We start from the raw sequence: 18,601 nt of genomic DNA, 5'->3' as shown, positions 1-18,601 counted from the left end.
TGGCGTCCTAGCACAAATAACGCCGGACCAGGGGGGATGAGGTGCAGCAAGCTCGGGCCGCCTGTCTGATGTGGGGAAAGTCGCGACCGCGTAGCTTCAATTCTTTTCACGCTACTGCGTCTTTAGTCGCGACTCTTTGGAGTTATCAAACTTGTCTTGCTGCAATCTGCCATCCACGGCGTAATTTCCTAGACGGCTACTTCCTGCTACCCTTGCAGCCTGACGCCAAAAACCTGGTTATTGAATTCACTAGTGGAAGAAAAAATTGGGCACGTCATCTCGCTCCGATTTCCATGCTGCACTGTTAGGCTGCTGCCAGCAATCGATCCCCAACATGACGAGAGACCTGTCGCCATACAGCGCGCGGCGACTGCTAACCCAGCAGTCCAAAGAGGACAGAGCGGCATCAGCGCAGACCAGTAACAGCAGAAATGAGAGTCCCAGCAGCTTCTCCCGAAATGGGTCGGATCACGCAAGGAGAGAGCCTTCAACGGCATCGGGCCGGCGTTCGAGCAGCAGGTCTCGAACAGAGAAGCCGGGAAATGCATCCAAGGACCACGCGCCCAGGAATCCAGCCATAGAGTCAGGCGCTATTCGCAAACGGGAGCCTTCACCTGAGCCATACAGAGAGCCGCGCGACTCGTCCAGAGATAGGAGGCGCGATGGATCAAAAGATCGTAAGAGGGATAGGTCAAAGGACAGACGGCGAGACCGGTCACGGGATAGAAGGCGTGATAGGTCTGGCGACCGGAAGAGAGACCGTTCAAAAGACAGGCGGCGTGATCGTTCCAGAGACAGACACAGCCGACGAGACCGCTCGCGCTCCAAGGACAAGGATCATCGACGGAGGGACAAGTCCCAGGATCGAATGCGTTCGCGCCCACGCTCGCCCATACCTTATCGCTCGCGCAAGCCGCGCAGTCGTTCGCCTTCTCGGTCGAGGTCGCCGCCACCTAAACGTCGCCGACATACACGTTCCAAGTCTCGGTCACGTTCACCTCCTCGGCACAAGCGTGAGAAGAAGCCTCTGCCTTCGCAGGAAATCTCCTTCCGCGGTCTCGACGACTCTGCCCAACCACCATCGAAATATGGGGGTGCCCCGGCAGACAAGGAGAAACCCAACTTCAAACCCACGGGTGCGCTGGCGAAAGCTGCCAACCGGGTAGAAGGCACAAAGATTTCCCTCAAATATCACGAACCAGCCGAGGCACGGAAACCGCCTTCATCACAGCCATGGCGCATGTTTGTCTTCAAGGGGGATGATGTGGTGGACACGATTGAGCTCTGGCAAAAAAGCTGTTGGCTGCTGGGTCGGTCACACGAAGTTGTAGACTATGTTCTCGAGCACCCTAGTTCAAGCGGACAGCACGCCGTCATCCAGTTCCGGTATATCCAGAAGACGGTTGAAGACGAATTTGGAGTAAAGAGCACGCGAGGCAAGGTCAAACCCTACATTATCGATTTGGAAAGCAGTAATGGTACGGAATTGAACGGTGAAGATCTTGAAGCGAGCCGGTACTTTGAGCTTCGGGACAAGGACATAATCAAGTTTGGCGGAAGTGAGAGAGAGTATGTCGTCATGCTGCCACCGGCGGACTCAAAACAAGGATCCAAGTAAATAATGCCAGTTCGTTACAGACAAGAATCTAAGTTTCTTATCGAGAGTGATTGAAAACATCAATCACCAAACCCCAATACTCTTCCAAGTCTAATGAAGACGTACACTATGCTATGCCTCCAAGTCTTCCATGTACTGTACGGCTTGATCCCACTCTTCTACTTTGGTATACGGACTCCTCATCCAAGCATTTAACTCGTGTAGGAAGAGCTTGCTATTTTCTCTACCCAAGAACTCGGCCACCAAGTTCTCTGCATGACCATGACTGGCTTTCAGATCTACCATTTTCAGGATGGACACAATGTAGGACAGCAGAAACTCGGCGTTGCTACTTGTTGTTGCGCCAGAGGACGAAGGACCTGTGGAATCCGTGTACAAGAAGGTGAAGACGCGGAGTTCACGTCGGATCCAAGCACGCGCCTTGGATTGCATCTCGGGAGAGTGCGCAATCATTTCAGGCGTAATGTCGCGGTACCCGGAGAAGGGGTTGCTGCCGACATGTAGGGAGTACAGTTTCCTACGGTAAACCTCCCTGCGTCTGCGTAGAGCTAGATCTTCAACAGGTGGAGAGTACGGACGGCGGGTACCTCTAGGCCTTCTGGGTAGTCCATAAGGAGCGAAGAGAGAGCCCGGTCGGTCCGTGCGACTGTCATTGTTGGTGGAAGGGTGACTACAAGGGACAGTATAGCTTTTGTAGTCTGATGGAGAACGCCAGTCGTACTGAACAGCAGTGACGTTTGATTTGCCTGAATTTCGGTATCAGAAATAGTAACTATAACATGTAAGTCGGGCCTACGTACATAGCGGGCAAGTTGACCGTTGCTGCAACCATGATACCAGACAGACAAAATCAAACGTGTAATGGTTGCATGGTGCAGTAATGGCTCTCTCCGTGACAGGTGAAAGACATATTACGCATGTGTCTTCCCTGTCGTCGTGCGCAGACCCGGCCGTACTTGCTGGCATGCGCTTGTAGTGTTGGAGAAGGGAAAAGAAAAGGCCCTGAATTCCGATGATGAGCTCATGGGTCGGAAGTGCGCTCGGGCCAGCCAAAAGTAGTCGCGACTTCCCTCTTGCACGCAGTCTGCGGCTTCATCATTCACTCTTCACACTCGCTGCACGTGTATAAAGGCGTGTAATTCACCGCAGAAGGTTCTGCGCCTGTTGCAGTCTAGTTTTGCTCCTGCATGCTCCTCTCCGCCACCCGACGCATTGCCTCAACTTGTCTCCGACGCTCATTCCCAGCCATGCTAGCAACAGCAACCCGGCCTGCCGTCGCAGGCCCAAATGGAAAAGCCACATATCATACCGTGACGGCACTCAAGCGGTGGTCATGCGACGACAAGGAACTCCCTCCCGTATCCGAAATCAAGGCCATTCACGTCTACGACTTTGACAACACCCGTACGCTTGCCACATCCGTGTCGCACGTCCAGTACTGACAACAGAACAGTATTTGCAAGCCCTCTCCCGAACAAGCAACTATGGAACAGCGCCACCATCGGCCAGCTTGGCTCACCCGACATGTTCCTCAACGGAGGCTGGTGGCACGATTCGAGCATCTTAGCAGCAACGGGCCAAGGCCTCGAAAAGGAAGAGGCGCGCGCATGGCAGGGCTGGTGGAATGAACAGATTGTCGAGCTCGTCGAATCGTCAATGGCGCAAAAGGATGCGCTGAGTGTGCTCCTCACAGGCCGTGGCGAGTCCAACTTTGCCGATCTTGTCAAGCGCATCATACGCAGCAGGCGCCTGGAATTCGACATGGTCTGCCTGAAGCCTGCAATTGGACCTGCAGGGCAGAAATTCAAGAATACAATGGAGTTCAAGCAAGAGCTGCTAAAGGATATTGTCTACACGTACAAGGACGCTGAGAAGCTACACATTTACGAAGATCGAGTGAAGCACACCAAAGGCTTCCGCGACTTTTTCTTTCAGTTCAACGAGGGCTTGATCAGGGCACAAACACAGGCGTCGCGTCGTCCCATTACCACAGAGGTTATACAGGTTCCGGAGAACGCCACTTCACTCGACCCTGTTGCGGAGATTGCCGAGATTCAGAAGATGATCAACACACACAACATCCAAGTCAAGTCGGGCAACGTTCCTCCTGGCACACCACCGTACCAGATCAAGAAGACCGTCTTCTATACCGGCTATATGATTCCCCCGGACATGACTGAGAAGTTGACTTCTCTCGTCTCCTTACCCCCTGGTGCTCCAAAAGACGATATCCGATATCTCGCAAACAGCATTCTGATTACACCAAAACCATGCCCGAAGAGCATACTGGACAAGGTGGGTGGCATCGGCGCCAAGGTCCGGTGGAAGGTGACTGCTGTTTCGTGCTTTGAGAACAAGTTGTGGGCTGCCAGAGTCGAGACTGTGCCCAAAGGCGCAAAATTCTACTCTGAAAATCCCGTTCCAACAGTCGTCTTGGCAATTCGCAAGAATGGCCGGCCAGCAGATGCTGCACGCATCTCCAACTGGCATCCCGTGCCCCAGGAGCAAGCGTTTGAATTTGACACTGTCGTAGGTGAGAAGCAGATGTTGCGCATTGAAGAAGAAACGGCAAACGAGAGCGAGTATGAGAGCTATTTCCCTAACAAGTCCCATCGCAAGGAGGACCAGAACGGACGCAATGACAACTCGCGGTCAAACCCTGGCCGCGGAGGCAGAGACCGAGATGAGAGGCCGGGAGGTTACCGTGGAGGCAACCGAGACCGCGGTCGTGGAAGCAATAGGCATACATCCTATGGCCAAAGAGGCGGCGCTCGTGGTGGCTACCGCGGAGACCGTGGTGGTGGCGGTCGAGGACGTGGCCGCGGCGGACAGTCGCAGTATAGAAGTTTGGACGATGTCGACAATGGCAACCGCGGGCCTGACAATAATCCGGATGCTTTCTACTAACATGTGTCTGCTAGTCATTGGGCCTTCTTTATGGGCGCCGCCTATCTGATTTCAGTCGTATCACTCTTCAGCAAACTGCGTGGCTTTAGCATTAAAGCGTAGTATCAGTATGACGCTAAGCGGTTTGAACCTCCAATCGGCTAAATCATCGGTCCTAAGCCCGGTTGACGTACCGCGTCTGGCACAGCATACATACGCCCTTTTACCATGATGAGAGCTCTCCTGTTCCTGTATACGTTACTCAAAAGTGCCAGCGCTCATGTTATCTTATATCCAATTTAGATACCCGTAATCTCATTCCCATGACGTACTCAGCATTGCTGGTTGGTCCACACCTTGCAAACAACGTTTATTTTTCCCAGAAAAAAAAAGAGAAGCGCACGATATCAAACAAGAAACAAGACGCGTCTCTCATCCAGAGACAAAGGAAAAACCTTATTGCGATGTCGACCACCGGACTTGTCCCAATTACGACGAATCCGGAAACAGCCGAGTCGAGCACAGGGCTGAAGAAACCAAATCGGCGATGACAATTTTCCTTGCTATGAACCCTCCCAAGCCCGCCTGCCCCCCAACCTCTCGGATCCCATCCGAACAACGCCCGTTTCCTTCCAGCTCACCACCAGACGCACGAGTCACTCAACAACCGGGTACCAATACCGCTTGGCTCTTCCCCCCATCAGGTCTAGTCCCTCTCCCCCGGTATTTCCTCCCACCTGGCCGCCGCCGGCGGCGCGACGCAGGGAACGCGTCCACGTTTCCATCGCACGTTGTGGTCCGACACCTATGGTATGGGGGAGGGGTGGAGGGGGAGGGGGCTTGGTGGCTGTCGGTGTGTCCTTTTCTCTGGAATCGGCGATCGCGTGCTGTTCTGTGCTAGTCTTTGTGGTTCCAGGGTTCATGCCGAATTTACGCACACCCCCTCTATCCTCTTCTCGTCTCGTCCTTATCCCGAATCGCTTCCTTGGGGCTATGCGGGTGCATTAGTCAGGGCGGGGGTATGAGGGTGCGGTGTTGTCAGTGCAGGTTTTTAAATGCCGGATAGGCGGCGGGCTGGACCCTGAGGTTTTGTTGTTTCCTTTTTTTCCCTCGCGGGAGGCCTGCCAAGTCGAGACGTCTTGCTGATGCTATACGAGATAAGATCGCGGTGATAAAGGGTATCACGAAGGGGTCTGGATATCCGAGGTGAGTACGTGAGGTCGCTAAGAGATGGTTGGTGTCAAGATGAGCTGTTCATAAGCCCCAGTGTCGGAAGTGTGTATGTACGTAAACGTGTATCTGGACAACCGGTCAAGATAGCCGCATATGATTATGTTGAATTAGTCTCCTATTGACAGATCCATACTACTAGATCTCCAACTCCAAACCCAAACAACATCTTTCTTTTCCCCTCCCTTGCCCGAAGGGGAAGGAAACCTCCCCCCAACTCAAAGTCCAAAAGCAACCCGATACCACATATCATATCCGCGTGAAGAGGAGGAAAAACTTCTTACAAGCATCTTCTGTCCTCAGTGGGGCCGAGAGCGCTCCACCGCCCAGCTCAGCTCAGCTCAGCCCAGCCTCACCCGTTATGTTATCCCGCATTCCCAAATCAACCACTACATCCGCGGCAAGTAGTCTACACAGAGCAATCCATCATCTACCACTTCAAACGAGCTTACCCGGGTTATTAGACCCTTTTCCTCCTCCTCCGACATCAAGCATCTTCTCTACACTGGGGGTTATTAGACTCCCCCCTCTTCCTTCTTCCTCTCCTCCCACATCTCAAACCCCTTCTTCCTCCATCCCCCATATCTATCCTCTCTCCCCCCACCCCTATCCACCCTCCCACTCCCTTTCCTCAAAGAAAAAAAAAGACAACAAGAAAGAGAGAAAAAAAAAATGTGCACAACCGTAACCCTCAAACACACAACCTGCACACACACACTAACCATCCACCGCACCTGCGCCCGCCACCCACTCTGCGAACTCACCACGCAGGTGCAGCGTGAACGGGGAGGTGAGTGCTGGGAGTGTGATCCGGGGCAGGCGCCGCCCGAGGCGTTGTTTGGGGCGCGGAAGAAGGAGTGGGTGGAGAAGAAGGGGGGTGTGGGGTTTAGGGGGGTGGGGAGGGGGAGGACTGTTTGATTTGGGGAGGGTTGGATGGATATGGAGATGGAGATGGGGAAGGTTAGAGGAGTCTGTGATGGAGGGAGGGAGGGAGGGAGCAAAGGGGGTTGTAGCGTTTTTTTTGTGTGTGTGTGTTTATACCACACATACCACATTATCTGATTTTCCAATGTATCACGTGTGTATTGGGAATTCTGCGAGTTGGTTGTGTGCGCGTGTGTAAAGCATTATTAGGAATGATAACCAACATATCACATCAAGTAAGATTCAAAGCACAAAAGTTCGAATACCCAAGTTAAAACAATATAATATTTCTATTTCCCAGTACCCCCCATCCCCTATCCATATATCCCTCATATACCCATTTCTCTCATTCTCTCATTTTCATAGTTTTTCGTTTCTAAATCATATATGTTCATATGCCAACACATAAAAATCTATAAACATGCAAGGGAGTCAAGTGAACCCGAGCCAAAAAAAGGAATGTGAGAAGTGTAAAATAGACAAAAGAAAAAGAAAAGAAAAAACGCCGTGCCCAATGCCGCTGTGTGCATGACAATGTCAAACAAAGTCGCTAAGCTTATGTAATAGCAAAGAGAGCGCAGATACAGAAGAGAGAGAAAAGCAACAGTACAGTAAGTAGCAGCAATCTGACCAAGAAAAGAAAAAAACAACAAGCATTGTAAACAAGGTACGATGCGATGATGCAACAGTGTCTAAAGAGGCAAAAGAAACTGAGTGTACCACCCACTTCTCACACACTTGTGTCTCTCCAACTCACATGACCTAGTCGTCGTTATCACGCGACATGCCAGCCTGGCTTCCCTCAAAGTTCCTCACCTTTTGCGCATGATTAAAGCTAATCATACTACGCATCGGGTTCTTGCGTGCAGCACTGACCATGCTGGGGGAAGGAGGATGTCGGGATGCGCGCACGCTGCCGGTTCCGTACTGGACCTCATCGAACAAGTGATCGTACTGTCCTTGGGTGAGGCTATCCTTGCGAGACTTGCCGGATGAGGATGAGGATGATGTCTTGACGGGGCGTACGGTGGAGACCTCGCTGGGTTCGGATGCGTGAGCAGCTTTGGACTTGGAGGACCGGGAGGAACGGTGGGGACGCAGAGACTCATCATCTTCAGCCGAGTCGGGGGTCCTGTGGGAGCGAGAGCGATGAGAGCGCCTGGAAGATTTGCTGATCGTGGACTCGTCGTCATCAGCATGCTTTTTGCTGCGGTGGGTGGTCGAAGACTCGGCGTTCTCGGTGTGCTTCCTGCTACGGCGGCTGACAGAGGTTTCGGCATCGTCATTCTCCTTGCTCTTGTGACGGTGGGATCGGTGTCTGCGGCGTGGACCATCGCCAATCTGCGAGATGCTGTCACTGGGTACCACAGTGTCGAGATCGTCTTCAGACATGTCGTCAAAGTCGAAATCATCAATAAAGTCCTCGTCTTCTTCTTCTACCACCTCTTGGGTCTTGGCCTTGTCACGTTTGAAGAGATTGCTAACAATTGAAGCGGCCTTGGATGGAACCTTGGGGGGCACCTTGGATTCAGCTGGTGGGGGAGAAGCCTCACGCTCCCTACGACTGCTGCCGTGCTTGCTATGCGAGGACTTTGCTTTTGATCTGCTCGTGTGATGCGAACGAACACTACCCGCAGCGCTTTGCATATCCTCATCATCGGCGACAAAGGACGAGATGAAGGAACTGGCCGCAGCACTTGGAGCTGCGCTGTATGCCTTAGAGACGACACTGTGAGACTTGTGTGGTCGCGGTGGCTTCAAAGACGAAGGTGTAGGCTCTGGTCTGGCTGCCGACACTGTGCTCCTTGCCTGCTCCCTTGCCTGCTCAAGCATCAACAAGTCGGGGCTAGTGCTGGCACGGTCAGAGGCCCTAAGCCTTGAGGGAGCGGCTGAGGGAGCACGAGAGTAGGCCGGCGCATACTCAATCTCAAGCGGCTTTGCATACTCGAGGGCGCGAGCCTGGGCAAGGGCACTTGGGGCACCAAACTGGGAAGGCGAGTAGTAGTCGGCGGGGGCAGCCTCGATTTGGCGGGGGACCGATGACCTTGGGATCTGAGAGGCGCGTGAATAGGTAGACCGCGCGTCGTCGTTGTCATCGTTGTTGCGGTGTACTGATGGAGCAGGTTTTGGCGGAGCGGTCGTCTCAGGTGCGGGCTGTGCGGGCTGCGCTGGCTGAGCTGGCGGTTCGGGTTGTGGGGTTTGCTGGGGTGGTTCAGGCTGCGCCGGGGTCTGAGCGAAAAGAGTTGCCGCTGTCTTGACCGCGCTTTTGGCATCGAGGAAAGCGTTGAATTCGGCCTCTTTCTTTGCGCTGTCACGCTCGCTCCGGGCGAATGCATAGGCAACAGCAGCTCCTGCAGCGGCTCCAAGAAGTGCACCAAAGAGTTGCTTGCCGGCACCTTCACCGGACTCGGATTTGGCGGCCTGCTGCTGCTGCTGCTGCTGCTGAGGGGGGGAAGACATGACGTCGTCTGCTGAGAAGCTTCGGACTACCGTGGGTGGTTTTGCAACAGCTGGCTCGGCCTGTGGTGGTGCGGTAGTAGTCTGTGCGGTCCTCGAGGCAGATGTGTAAGTGTTGCTGGTAGAGGAGCTCTCACGGTAGGAAGTGGAGGTGGAAGTGGTGGTGGTTGTGGTGACTGTTCTTGACCACGTGATGATTCTGCTGTGCTGGTAAACGGTGCCGTCTTCTGCAATGTCGGGCCCGTTGCGGTAAACGGCCTCGATGCTGTTTCCGTCAAAGTCTAGTACTGCAGCGTTGAAGTGGCCAGTCTCAGCGCATCGAGTGGCTGGGCTTCCGTTGGGGCGACCGCCAGCTTTCAATGCCGCGGTGTAGAAGTTGCGGACCGCGGTTGTGCTGGGAGCGGTGAAGGCAATGTGTGCGGCACCAGCCTTTACGCTATTCAGGAGTTAGTTGCGGTGAACTTAGTAGACATGGGCTGATGAATTGTGGTTCGTACCCAGGCGTTTCTTGGCAGAGGAAGAAGTCGGCATTGTGAATACCTAGCCCGATCTGGTGGCCAGACTCTCCAATGTAGCGGTAGCCCAGGGGCTGGAGTGCGGAGAGAAAGAAGGATGTCGAGGTTGGAAGATGGGCGACTGTGAGGCCTATGTGGGCGACGGGCATTGCTGGGGGAAGGTTGTGTGGATATGAGAGTATGGATGTACACAGTGGGATGTAGAGTAGTGAGGGAGAAGGTGGGGGTTCAGAGTTTGGATGGTTCAATGGCAATGTTTTGGGTGATGGCAAGGCAAGTCGAGCATCTGTACCGGGTCGTGGTACGAGGTGGAGGTTTATATCACAAGTGACGCGGTGCCGGAGCCGTGTGTGGATGCGTGGTGGAGGGAGTATAGCACAGCGTCCGGGTCCGGTTGGCTGGTTGAGCGGAAAAGGCAGTGAGTGGTACAGGGCACGCACAGCTGCAGGCGGGAATCAGGGAGGCCGCTGTCAACAAGTTGAGATGCTGCCACATGTCCTGCGTCTGCAGGCTAACAAATTTGTAAAGGTAAGCGATGCAGCAGTGGCCGGTATTGGCTGCTGACCACCGGCCCGCAACCGCGAGTGGTTTAGGATGGCCGCACGCTTCACTACGCCCATGACGCTGCGCTGCAAATGCTTCTCTTCCTCTCCTAGTCGCTTGTCGCGTGCGGTCGACTATTTGCCGTCTGCGGTCTGGACACACCACCGCTCGCCGCACTGGGCGCTATTTGCTATGGTCTGACGTCGTAGGAGACGAAACGGGGCGGGCTCTGCTGTCTACATCCAAGGCCCAGAACGGCAGCCCTGGTGAGGCGGTCACGGGGTTGTCCTCACCGCGCCCTGGGGGTGGCTGGTGGCTGTCGCTGGCATCAAGCTGCCTTGTAGTCGTTGCTTTTGGCCATGTTCGCTGACCATCGTGGAAGATCGGCGATGCGGCTCCCGGCCTCTCCTCACCCAGCCCGTCACTCTCCCGCCGCATGCGCGCCGACGAGCCATCCATGCCGCCCGCGCTAGCCCCCAAACAGGCTTAGCCCCCCAGACATGTCATCGAGGGGTCAACGGCTCTCAGTGCGAACATGACGTGAAGGCGTCAACTTTTCTTTTCATTCGCCAGCAGTTACATTGCTGACACTCCTGATCATCGTGCTCGCCATGTCCATCGCCATCTATCTATACTACACACGTACACGTCCTGACAAAAAGGTGCCGCGATTACCTACTCCAACCCAATAAACAACCCACCCACTCAAGCAGAGCCCAATATCCAGCCACACATAAGCCCACTGCCAGCACACCACTCGGCCGACTGCGCCACACTAGCTACACACAAACAAACAAAAAATAAGTTTAAAAACCAAAGAAAAAAACACGAGGTGCGGGGCAGGTTGAGCTGCCCTGCCGTCTTCCAAAGAAGACTGATGTTTGTGCGTTGAGCCAGAGTAGTTGTTTTGTTGTAAAAAAACCTCAGGCACCCGCCCAAAATCACATGCAGCAAGCGTCCCGGCTGTTGATGTTGTAATCTAAGCCCCGAACTGCTTCTGCCCCGTATCACTTTTTCCTAGTCCTGCGGTAGGCCGGTCTCCAATCCGACTCGTCGACCGGTTTTTTTCTTTGTTGCATATGGGCATGTTGGCGTGTTGTCCATGGATAGGTCCCTCCTTTTTGGCTGGCCACTCATCTAGAAGATATTCCACACGTCCTCGGCCGCATGGCAGAACTTACTGCACGCAACGCTGGCACTGAGGTTGAACTGACTAATCGCAATGCTGTCGTCCTTGATGTCGTCGGCAAAGTCGTCGTTGCCCTTGGCCATGGCACCAACAAACACGGCAATGCTCTCGCCCTTGTTGAGGCTTCCAATGTAGTCGCTCACTCGCACCACCTCAGAGTCAAAGCTGAGCGTTACCTTTCGGCAGTTTGGTGGTAGGTGGTCTGTAATCGGGTTCTTGATCACCTCAATGAGCTTCTCTTGCGACGTAGTCGATCGGATCTGATGTCTGTGAAGCAGCTGCACCATGAGACCAGCAAATCGCTTAAACGTACGCGGAATGCGCACGGTAGGGCTGACCCGGATGAGTACGTTCTTGGATGTGTGGATGTAGATCTGAAGCCTGCCTGCCTTGTTGATTGGCGAGTCAAGTAGGGTGAGGAGACACTGCGTCGCCATGTTAGCTGATTAGCACCATTAGCCTCCTCTTGTACGCACTTGGTGTGTAATATCTGGCCGAGCCTCGCTAATGTCGCGCCCCATTTTCCGCATTACGCCAATGTGGTCGTCACTGTTGAGCAGGTTGTATTTATCCTCGCGCGCACCGGGTCCCCGGCCATTTCCATGTGATGCCTTGTAGGTCTCGAGCGTGGCGCTGCAGAGCACGACAATCAGCCGTTGTGTGTCCTTGTCGTTGGTGGGGATGGGAGCATGTTGCTCTGCCACCAGTCTCGGCAGCTCTGGGGGAGGCATCGATTGTGTTCCTACGGGTAGTACGGCAATATTAGCCTTGCCCTTGGTTAAGAAGCAGCAGCAGCACGAGGAAGAGGGGTAAGAGCAATCGGGGAGCAAACTGTCGACGTACTTGCGCGCTTCTTTGCCCGGTCGGGTGAGCCACGCGAGGAAGGTCTTTCGACTGGCGATTTGGGGCTTTCAATCTTCATGGGAGCCATGTTGAATTTATATGTTGAAACAAGCAAGTTCTGCTGCTGTGGGCGTATGTTACTGGTGGCGGCGGAGTAACTGTGGGAATGCGCCAACGCGGTCAGGTAGGAAAATGGGTCCTTTTATCGAGGTGTCTACAGGTCAGCAGATGTGAAAGCGATTACACAAACCAAGTTGTTTGTTTTATACACGTATGTCAAATGCAGATGAGATGGAGATAGAGTTCATATAACCACGCGTTCTTTTCTAGCAGTCTGTTGGTGAGGAGAACCTTTTCTCGCACGCGGCCAATCACAGCCGAGCCGAGCCGGCGCTTACGTGAGGACCTTTACTAAGCCCAACACGTGCTAGAAGCAGCAAAACTGCTCGCATCACCTGCATCTTCGGGAACACCTTACTATAGCACGATAGTGTTCGGCTCGACTTACTGGACTTCGCTGAATTTCCCTGGACTTGAGTGTCCTCGACCGGACTTTGGATAGACCAACGTAAATGTGTTGCAACCTACATCATCTACCCACAATTCTCCGAGGGAACCTACTACTACTGTACTACCCGACTCGGAGTTTGGTTTCCCATTTATCCTACCAATTACGCGCAGCGTCGGCGACCGATGCCCTAGGCAGACTGTGAGCCTAAGGCGAGCTGTCATTCCTGCCCCGGGGACGTTCGGGTCGACGACGGCGGTTAAAGCAGGTCGGGTTTAGAGCATACTATCGGTAGTAACCGACGTGGTGCGGGAAACTCGGACTTGATGGGATCCACTGGCGTGGGCCTTCGATGCAGAAGCCCTGCTGTGGGCCGGCTCGCAGTAATTATGCTTGGGCTGGGCATTGCAAGCTTCTGCAACGAGAGCGTCTCACCATGGTCTCTTGGCCCGCCTTGAATTTGAAACATCCGCCATATCGCACAATCGCCTCACGTTGGGCATGTCGCCATACGCAAGGCGTATGGCTTCTGAGGTAAACATCATGCGAGCGGCCAAGATTTCCAAGAGGTCAGCTCATGGGCGAAACGACGTGGGTTTGGCTGACGCGCCGTTGCCTTGTGCCTGTCAGTGGAGATACATGAACGCTAGCTGTCGCACTCTCGCGATACTATCTCGCAGCTGCCCATCAAACATCACGTTCACTTATCTTTGATTCTCCATCACATCGCCGGCGATATCTTTTTATTACCTTCTCTTCACTGGCAGCCGGCTGTCCATATTCCCCGATTATAATCACGAGCTTTGCCGTTGTCCCTGCAAGCCCCCACGTCAGTCTAAGCCAAATCTGTCCGACACCAACAAAAAAGTCCCCGACAACTACTCCTCTCACAATGAGTTTCTCGTGGCTCGCACCAATTCTCACACCCACTGCGCTACGCTCAGTAGAAGCAGACGGCCGACCAGTCATTACACTGTTCCTTGTCATCTTCGGCCTCTCTGTTCTCGGCGCGATCATCTGGTATGTCCACTTTGTGACATCCAAAATGTACCCGAAGAAGAAGGAAGCGAAGAAGGGAAAGATGCTCGGCTTTATCAAGCGGTAGAGCGGACAAAGCAATCAGACAACAAAAAAAAGAAGAAGGGTCCGGTCTAAGCATCCCAAGCTTCGCTCTGATCGACCCTCCCCACACGTACATTTGTCATCCTCGTGGCTGCAGGGTCCCACGGCTACTACAGCGATTTTCATTTTCAAATACCCCCCCCTGGAGTGTCAACACGCGCATATCTCTCCGTCGAGTCTTTTTCTTTTTCAGCAGACATATCTTCCGTCATCTCCGACTACTTTTTCTCCGGTGCGACAAAATATCTTCCGACTGGCGTATAAAAACTGCGTTGCGTGTGTCAAAATACGAGTTGGATGCAGACAGTCAAGCAGGCATCAAGACTACGTTGTACCTTGTTGCAAAATGTCTTGTGATACTTTCAATATAATATATTTTTTTTCATGTTCTCAACATACTTTGGTTCCCATGGCACTACGTGAGGACAAAGAAATACAAATCCGGCTTGATACCTATCGCCCACTGTACATGTGCAAGTATTTCCCAAGTAATACAAAAAAGAGCATTGTCAACTCAGCATCCAGTCTCAAAACAAACATGTCATAACCTCTACAATCTCCACCCCCTTTCCCTCTACCGTTCAAAAAATCCCCAATCACCACCGGGCGCTTCGCGACGGCATCGGCGCAGACTTGGCGTTAGAGTTAGCGCAGCAATGGGGGGAGAAGCAAAGCAAAGCAAAAGCCAATTACTCGTTTCTATCCAGTCAAACCATATTTTGAACTGTTGACATTCCTGACATGTTACACTTGTATACATACTGGGGGGTTGGAAGCGAGTCACTCGAGAAGTTTTGCATGTGCATGTAAGATTAGGCTTTTGGTGGAGAAGGGGGGGGGGGGGCAAACGGTGGCGTATCGATGGTTTGTCCAAGGTCTGATTTCAAGCATGTAGATGGGTTTGTGAGGATTTGTAGCCGCGGGGAGAGAGAGAAAGGGGATGGCATCTTACGTTAGTAATGCTGGCGGGTGATTCAACGAGTGTGTAGTAGTGAACATAGCACAATTACCTATGCCTCAATCTTTCACTATCCAGTATCCGCGCAAGTAGTCCATGCTTCCTCACAGCAGCCACAATGCCAACACCGGTGTCAGAACAGGGTAAACACAATGATCCCATCAGCGCACGACCACGTTTCGCCAACCCGTTCGCTTGCATACATGCTAGGTCCAACGCAAACTCGAAGGAGCATACGCGCAGTTTTTTTTTCTAGCGCGGGCACACGGAATTGAGGGGTCTGGTGCAACGAAAGCAATGCCGTTAATGCCGTTTTTTTTCTGCTCCCCACCCCCCCCCGTCGAGTCGGAGAAAGGCTGGGAAAAAGAGCGGGCGTAACTAGTAGACGGATGTTGCAAAAACTGTGGCAGAGCAGGTGTGGCGGAAGGGCGCAAAAGAAAAAAGTGGAGAGTTTCGGGACCAAGGATTTCCGCAAGTAGACGGTTTCTTCATGCTTTGATGGGAGGGAGAGAGACCTGTCAGTGTTTTGGAGGTGCGTCTTTGGTTGTTCTCTTTCAATGCTCTACTGGTAGTTTGGTAGGAGTGGTGTTTGGGGGAGTTCCAAGACTGGAAATGTTTGGGTGGAGAAGAGAGGGGGGATATGCTGTTAGGTCGGATATAGTTGCTTGGAATTGTGAAGTCAAAAGGTAGTGCCGCAGTACGGCCGGTGAAACATGCAAAACATAGCGGATCGGCGTGTAGGAGTCGGGGTTTGGTGATGGTTGATGATGCCCGCTGTGCTGGGTGTGGGCCGTTGCAGACGTGGGTAGTATGTAATCGCATACGCCTGCTCGAACAAGTCCATGCTAGCCACAAGTACTTTGCGTAATGTATCGTCGAGTATGTGTAAGTAATGGACCGAGGCTATATTATGGAGTCGAGACGACTAGTCCCCGCTGTAAGAGCCAGATGGTGTTAGTAGGTGGCCTGGGGCATCCCGCCGCGATACGACGCTTCAGCCAAGGCATCCATCTCTTAACATGAGCTGTCATTGTAGCCAAATCGGACCATTCTGAGAGCCCACCAGAAAGCTTGTGTTTTCGTATAGATACATGTACAAGAGACTCGGGCCAGAAGCGTCGGAACTGATGGAGTCAAAGGGCTGGTGGTTATGCGTCGGCAGTTGAGGCTCGCCCGCTTGGCCGATCAGGGGCGCCACATCGAGCCGCCGGGCTCTAACGCTGTGTGTTTTAGCTTTTGGCCCCAAAACGCCTCTCAAACGTCCCCCTTCAGCCTTTTCCCATGCCAAAGACGAAGATTCATGGCCGCCCCGGTTTCAGACAACCCGCTTGGCATCTCCTGCACTCGAATCCGTCCATAGTCGCTCTCCAATTGGCTAGGCTGCCCGTTCGCGACGCCTGCGATATGCCAGCACCGTGCTACGTCGCAACAGAGGCCATTCAAAGTGGTTCGACTTCTGCTACCGTTTCGCCCTGTTGGTCCCAAAGGGCCCTGCGAATCCCCATTCATTGCCAGCGTCTGACTAACTGACTGAGACCCCATTACCCACTTGCTGCTGGCTCTGTCGACATGACCTGACCTACCCCATCCCCGTCGTTGCCGCTTTGTCCCTCTTTTTGCTACCAGCCGCCACACACTGCTGGCTTATAGACTTTTGTTTCCCCGACTCGCCCCTAGACTCACCCGACTTCATGCCGGTTCTTCCTTAGCCGCGTCATCCAACGCCTCTCTGCGACCTCTCTTCTCTTCTTTTCGTGCGGGCACTTTTAGTACGTAGTCGTGTTGTTGTTGTTGTCGCTGGCTGGACCTCGCAAAGACTAATGATATGCGCTTCCAGATTACTTAGACTCTCTTTGAATTTACAAATTCTCCACTCGGCCACATTCAGCAGGTCTGAAGCCCATCGGCATCCACCGACAGGCGCTCTACGGTTACTGCACTCTCGCTCCACATAGTAGTCATGTCCTTCACTACCAGTCTAACCGGCCGCGAGCGGTCAAGATGGCCGCCCCTTACCCGCATGCTCATGTCTGGCGAGATGTCAGAGGAAAGGGCGCGGGAGTTGACACGGAAAGAAAAGTTTGACGTCTGGATGGTCAACGAGGGTTACCGAAGATTGTGAGCGCTACTCTGCAAGCCGATTGGACAACTTGACTAATAACGATCAGCTTCGTCTTTACTTTTGCCATTCTCCACGTCATGGTCTTCGTCTTTGGTATGATGAACTACGGACTAAAGGTAGGCATTTCTGTTCTGGACTTCTGCATACTGCGCTCACACAACACTCTAGGACAACGTCATCGCAGTGAGACAAACCTTTGGTCTAACCTACCCCATCGCTCGTTCAGCAGCTCTGGTCCTCCACGTCGATGTCGCTTTTATCCTGTTCCCAGTATGCAGGAACCTAATTTCCATGGCTCGTCGTACGCCTCTGAACGACGTAATCCCCTTTGACAAGAACATCACCTTCCACAAGCTTGTTGCTTGGTCCATTGTCTTCTTCTCCTGGGTCCACACCATTGCCCATTGGAACAATCTTGCCCGGTTCTCGGCCGTCAACAATCTCGGATTCATGGGTTTCATCCTCGCCAACCTTGCTACTGGTCCCGGTTGGAGCGGTTATGTCATGTTGCTCTGTTTGATGGCCATTGCGCTCACGGCAGCGGAAAAGGCTCGTCGCGCAAACTTTGAGCGTTTCTGGTACATGCATCACCTCTTCATCGTCTTCTTCATCTTCTGGTCCATTCACGGAGCCTTTTGCATGATTCAGCCCGACTTTGCGCCTTTCTGCGACGGTATCGGTGTCTTTTGGGAGTACTGGATGTACGGTGGATTTGCGTACCTCGCTGAGCGTATCGCGCGTGAGGTCAGGGGACGACACAAGACGTACATTTCCAAGGTCATTCAGCACCCTAGCAACGTTTGCGAGGTTCAAATCAAGAAGGAGCATACCACGACCCGTGCTGGACAGTACATCTTCTTGTGCTGCCCTGAAATCTCCATCTGGCAATATCACCCCTTCACGCTTACTAGCGCCCCCGAGGAAGACTACATCTCCGTTCACATCCGTATGGTCGGTAACTTCACCAAAGCATTCGGACAAGCCCTTGGCTGCAGCACAGAGAAGAAGCCCGCTGGTGAAAAGGGTGAAAAAGGCGTCTCAAGCGAGGAGATTGCTCTGCGCCAGATTCTCCCCCGTGTCTACATTGACGGTCCTTTTGGTTCCGCCTCTGAGGATGTGTTTAAGTTCGAAGTCGCCGTCCTCTGTGGTGCCGGTATCGGTGTCACACCCTTCGCCTCCATCCTCAAGAGTATCTGGTACCGCATGAACTACCCCCAAGGCTCGCGCACACGCCTCCGAAAAGTATACTTCTTCTGGATTTGCAGAGATTTCGGTTCGTTCGAGTGGTTCCGATCGTTGCTGCTTGCCATTGAGGCTCAAGATGTTGATGATCACATTGAGATTCACACTGTAAGTTCTAATCCTCACTTCACAAGCTGTTCAAGATACTAATGAAGATCTAGTACCTCACCGCAAAGATCAAAGCAGACGACGCAACAAACATCATGATCAACGACGCAAACGCCGAACAAGACGCCATCACCGGTCTCCGTGCCCCCACAAACTTCGGTCGTCCAAACTGGGACATGATCTTCAAGTCCATCCGCAAAATCCACTCCCCCGCCGAGGCCGGTGTCTTCTTCTGCGGTCCCAAGGGTCTCGGTTCCACCCTCCACGTCAAGTGCAACATGTACTCCGAGCCTGGCTTCAGTTTCGTATGGGGTAAGGAGAACTTCTAAGTCTTCG

General features: G+C 53.1%; 9 protein-coding genes across 9 annotated transcripts; 6 read left to right on the top strand and 3 right to left on the bottom strand.

Moving 5' to 3' along the window:
- Positions 1-334: 334 nt before the first annotated feature.
- Positions 335-1,618, top strand: COCVIDRAFT_103649 (hypothetical protein; the record flags this gene model as incomplete). Its single annotated transcript, XM_014699481.1, has 1 exon — positions 335-1,618. The coding sequence occupies one exon, from the start codon at positions 335-337 to the stop codon at positions 1,616-1,618; it is 1,284 nt and encodes a 427-aa protein (XP_014554967.1).
- Positions 1,619-1,729: 111 nt separating this feature from the next.
- Positions 1,730-2,584, bottom strand: COCVIDRAFT_103479 (hypothetical protein; the record flags this gene model as incomplete). Its single annotated transcript, XM_014699480.1, has 2 exons — positions 1,730-2,364; positions 2,419-2,584. 2 exons carry the CDS (start codon positions 2,582-2,584, stop codon positions 1,730-1,732), a joined length of 801 nt encoding a protein of 266 aa, XP_014554966.1.
- A 281-nt stretch (positions 2,585-2,865) lies between these two features.
- Positions 2,866-4,525, top strand: COCVIDRAFT_103462 (hypothetical protein; the record flags this gene model as incomplete). The annotated part of the gene is made up of 2 exons (XM_014699479.1): positions 2,866-3,022; positions 3,072-4,525. 2 exons carry the CDS (start codon positions 2,866-2,868, stop codon positions 4,523-4,525), a joined length of 1,611 nt encoding a protein of 536 aa, XP_014554965.1.
- A 1,570-nt stretch (positions 4,526-6,095) lies between these two features.
- Positions 6,096-6,422, top strand: COCVIDRAFT_103538 (hypothetical protein; the record flags this gene model as incomplete). Its single annotated transcript, XM_014699478.1, has 1 exon — positions 6,096-6,422. The coding sequence occupies one exon, from the start codon at positions 6,096-6,098 to the stop codon at positions 6,420-6,422; it is 327 nt and encodes a 108-aa protein (XP_014554964.1).
- A 998-nt stretch (positions 6,423-7,420) lies between these two features.
- Positions 7,421-9,779, bottom strand: COCVIDRAFT_103514 (hypothetical protein; the record flags this gene model as incomplete). The annotated part of the gene is made up of 2 exons (XM_014699477.1): positions 7,421-9,551; positions 9,613-9,779. The coding sequence occupies 2 exons, from the start codon at positions 9,777-9,779 to the stop codon at positions 7,421-7,423; spliced, it is 2,298 nt and encodes a 765-aa protein (XP_014554963.1).
- Positions 9,780-10,809: 1,030 nt separating this feature from the next.
- Positions 10,810-10,977, top strand: COCVIDRAFT_103606 (hypothetical protein; the record flags this gene model as incomplete). The annotated part of the gene is made up of 1 exon (XM_014699476.1): positions 10,810-10,977. A coding segment is annotated over one exon (168 nt), but the record flags the coding sequence as incomplete, so codon positions are not given.
- Positions 10,978-11,310: 333 nt separating this feature from the next.
- Positions 11,311-12,293, bottom strand: COCVIDRAFT_28009 (hypothetical protein; the record flags this gene model as incomplete). The annotated part of the gene is made up of 3 exons (XM_014699475.1): positions 11,311-11,787; positions 11,839-12,104; positions 12,206-12,293. 3 exons carry the CDS (start codon positions 12,291-12,293, stop codon positions 11,311-11,313), a joined length of 831 nt encoding a protein of 276 aa, XP_014554961.1.
- Positions 12,294-13,605: 1,312 nt separating this feature from the next.
- COCVIDRAFT_39167 (hypothetical protein) lies at positions 13,606-13,818 on the top strand (the record flags this gene model as incomplete). Its single annotated transcript, XM_014699474.1, has 1 exon — positions 13,606-13,818. The coding sequence occupies one exon, from the start codon at positions 13,606-13,608 to the stop codon at positions 13,816-13,818; it is 213 nt and encodes a 70-aa protein (XP_014554960.1).
- A 2,935-nt stretch (positions 13,819-16,753) lies between these two features.
- Positions 16,754-18,594, top strand: COCVIDRAFT_39166 (hypothetical protein; the record flags this gene model as incomplete). The annotated part of the gene is made up of 4 exons (XM_014699473.1): positions 16,754-16,911; positions 16,962-17,031; positions 17,084-18,265; positions 18,319-18,594. The coding sequence occupies 4 exons, from the start codon at positions 16,754-16,756 to the stop codon at positions 18,592-18,594; spliced, it is 1,686 nt and encodes a 561-aa protein (XP_014554959.1).
- Between the last annotated feature and the right edge of the window lie 7 nt (positions 18,595-18,601).

The sequence above is a fragment of the Bipolaris victoriae genome, assembly GCF_000527765.1.
Source record: "Bipolaris victoriae FI3 unplaced genomic scaffold scaffold_61, whole genome shotgun sequence".
NCBI classification, from domain to species: Eukaryota; Fungi; Ascomycota; class Dothideomycetes; order Pleosporales; family Pleosporaceae; genus Bipolaris; species Bipolaris victoriae.
Note: the sequence above shows the minus strand (reverse complement) of the source record. Positions and strands in the feature narration are given on the sequence as shown.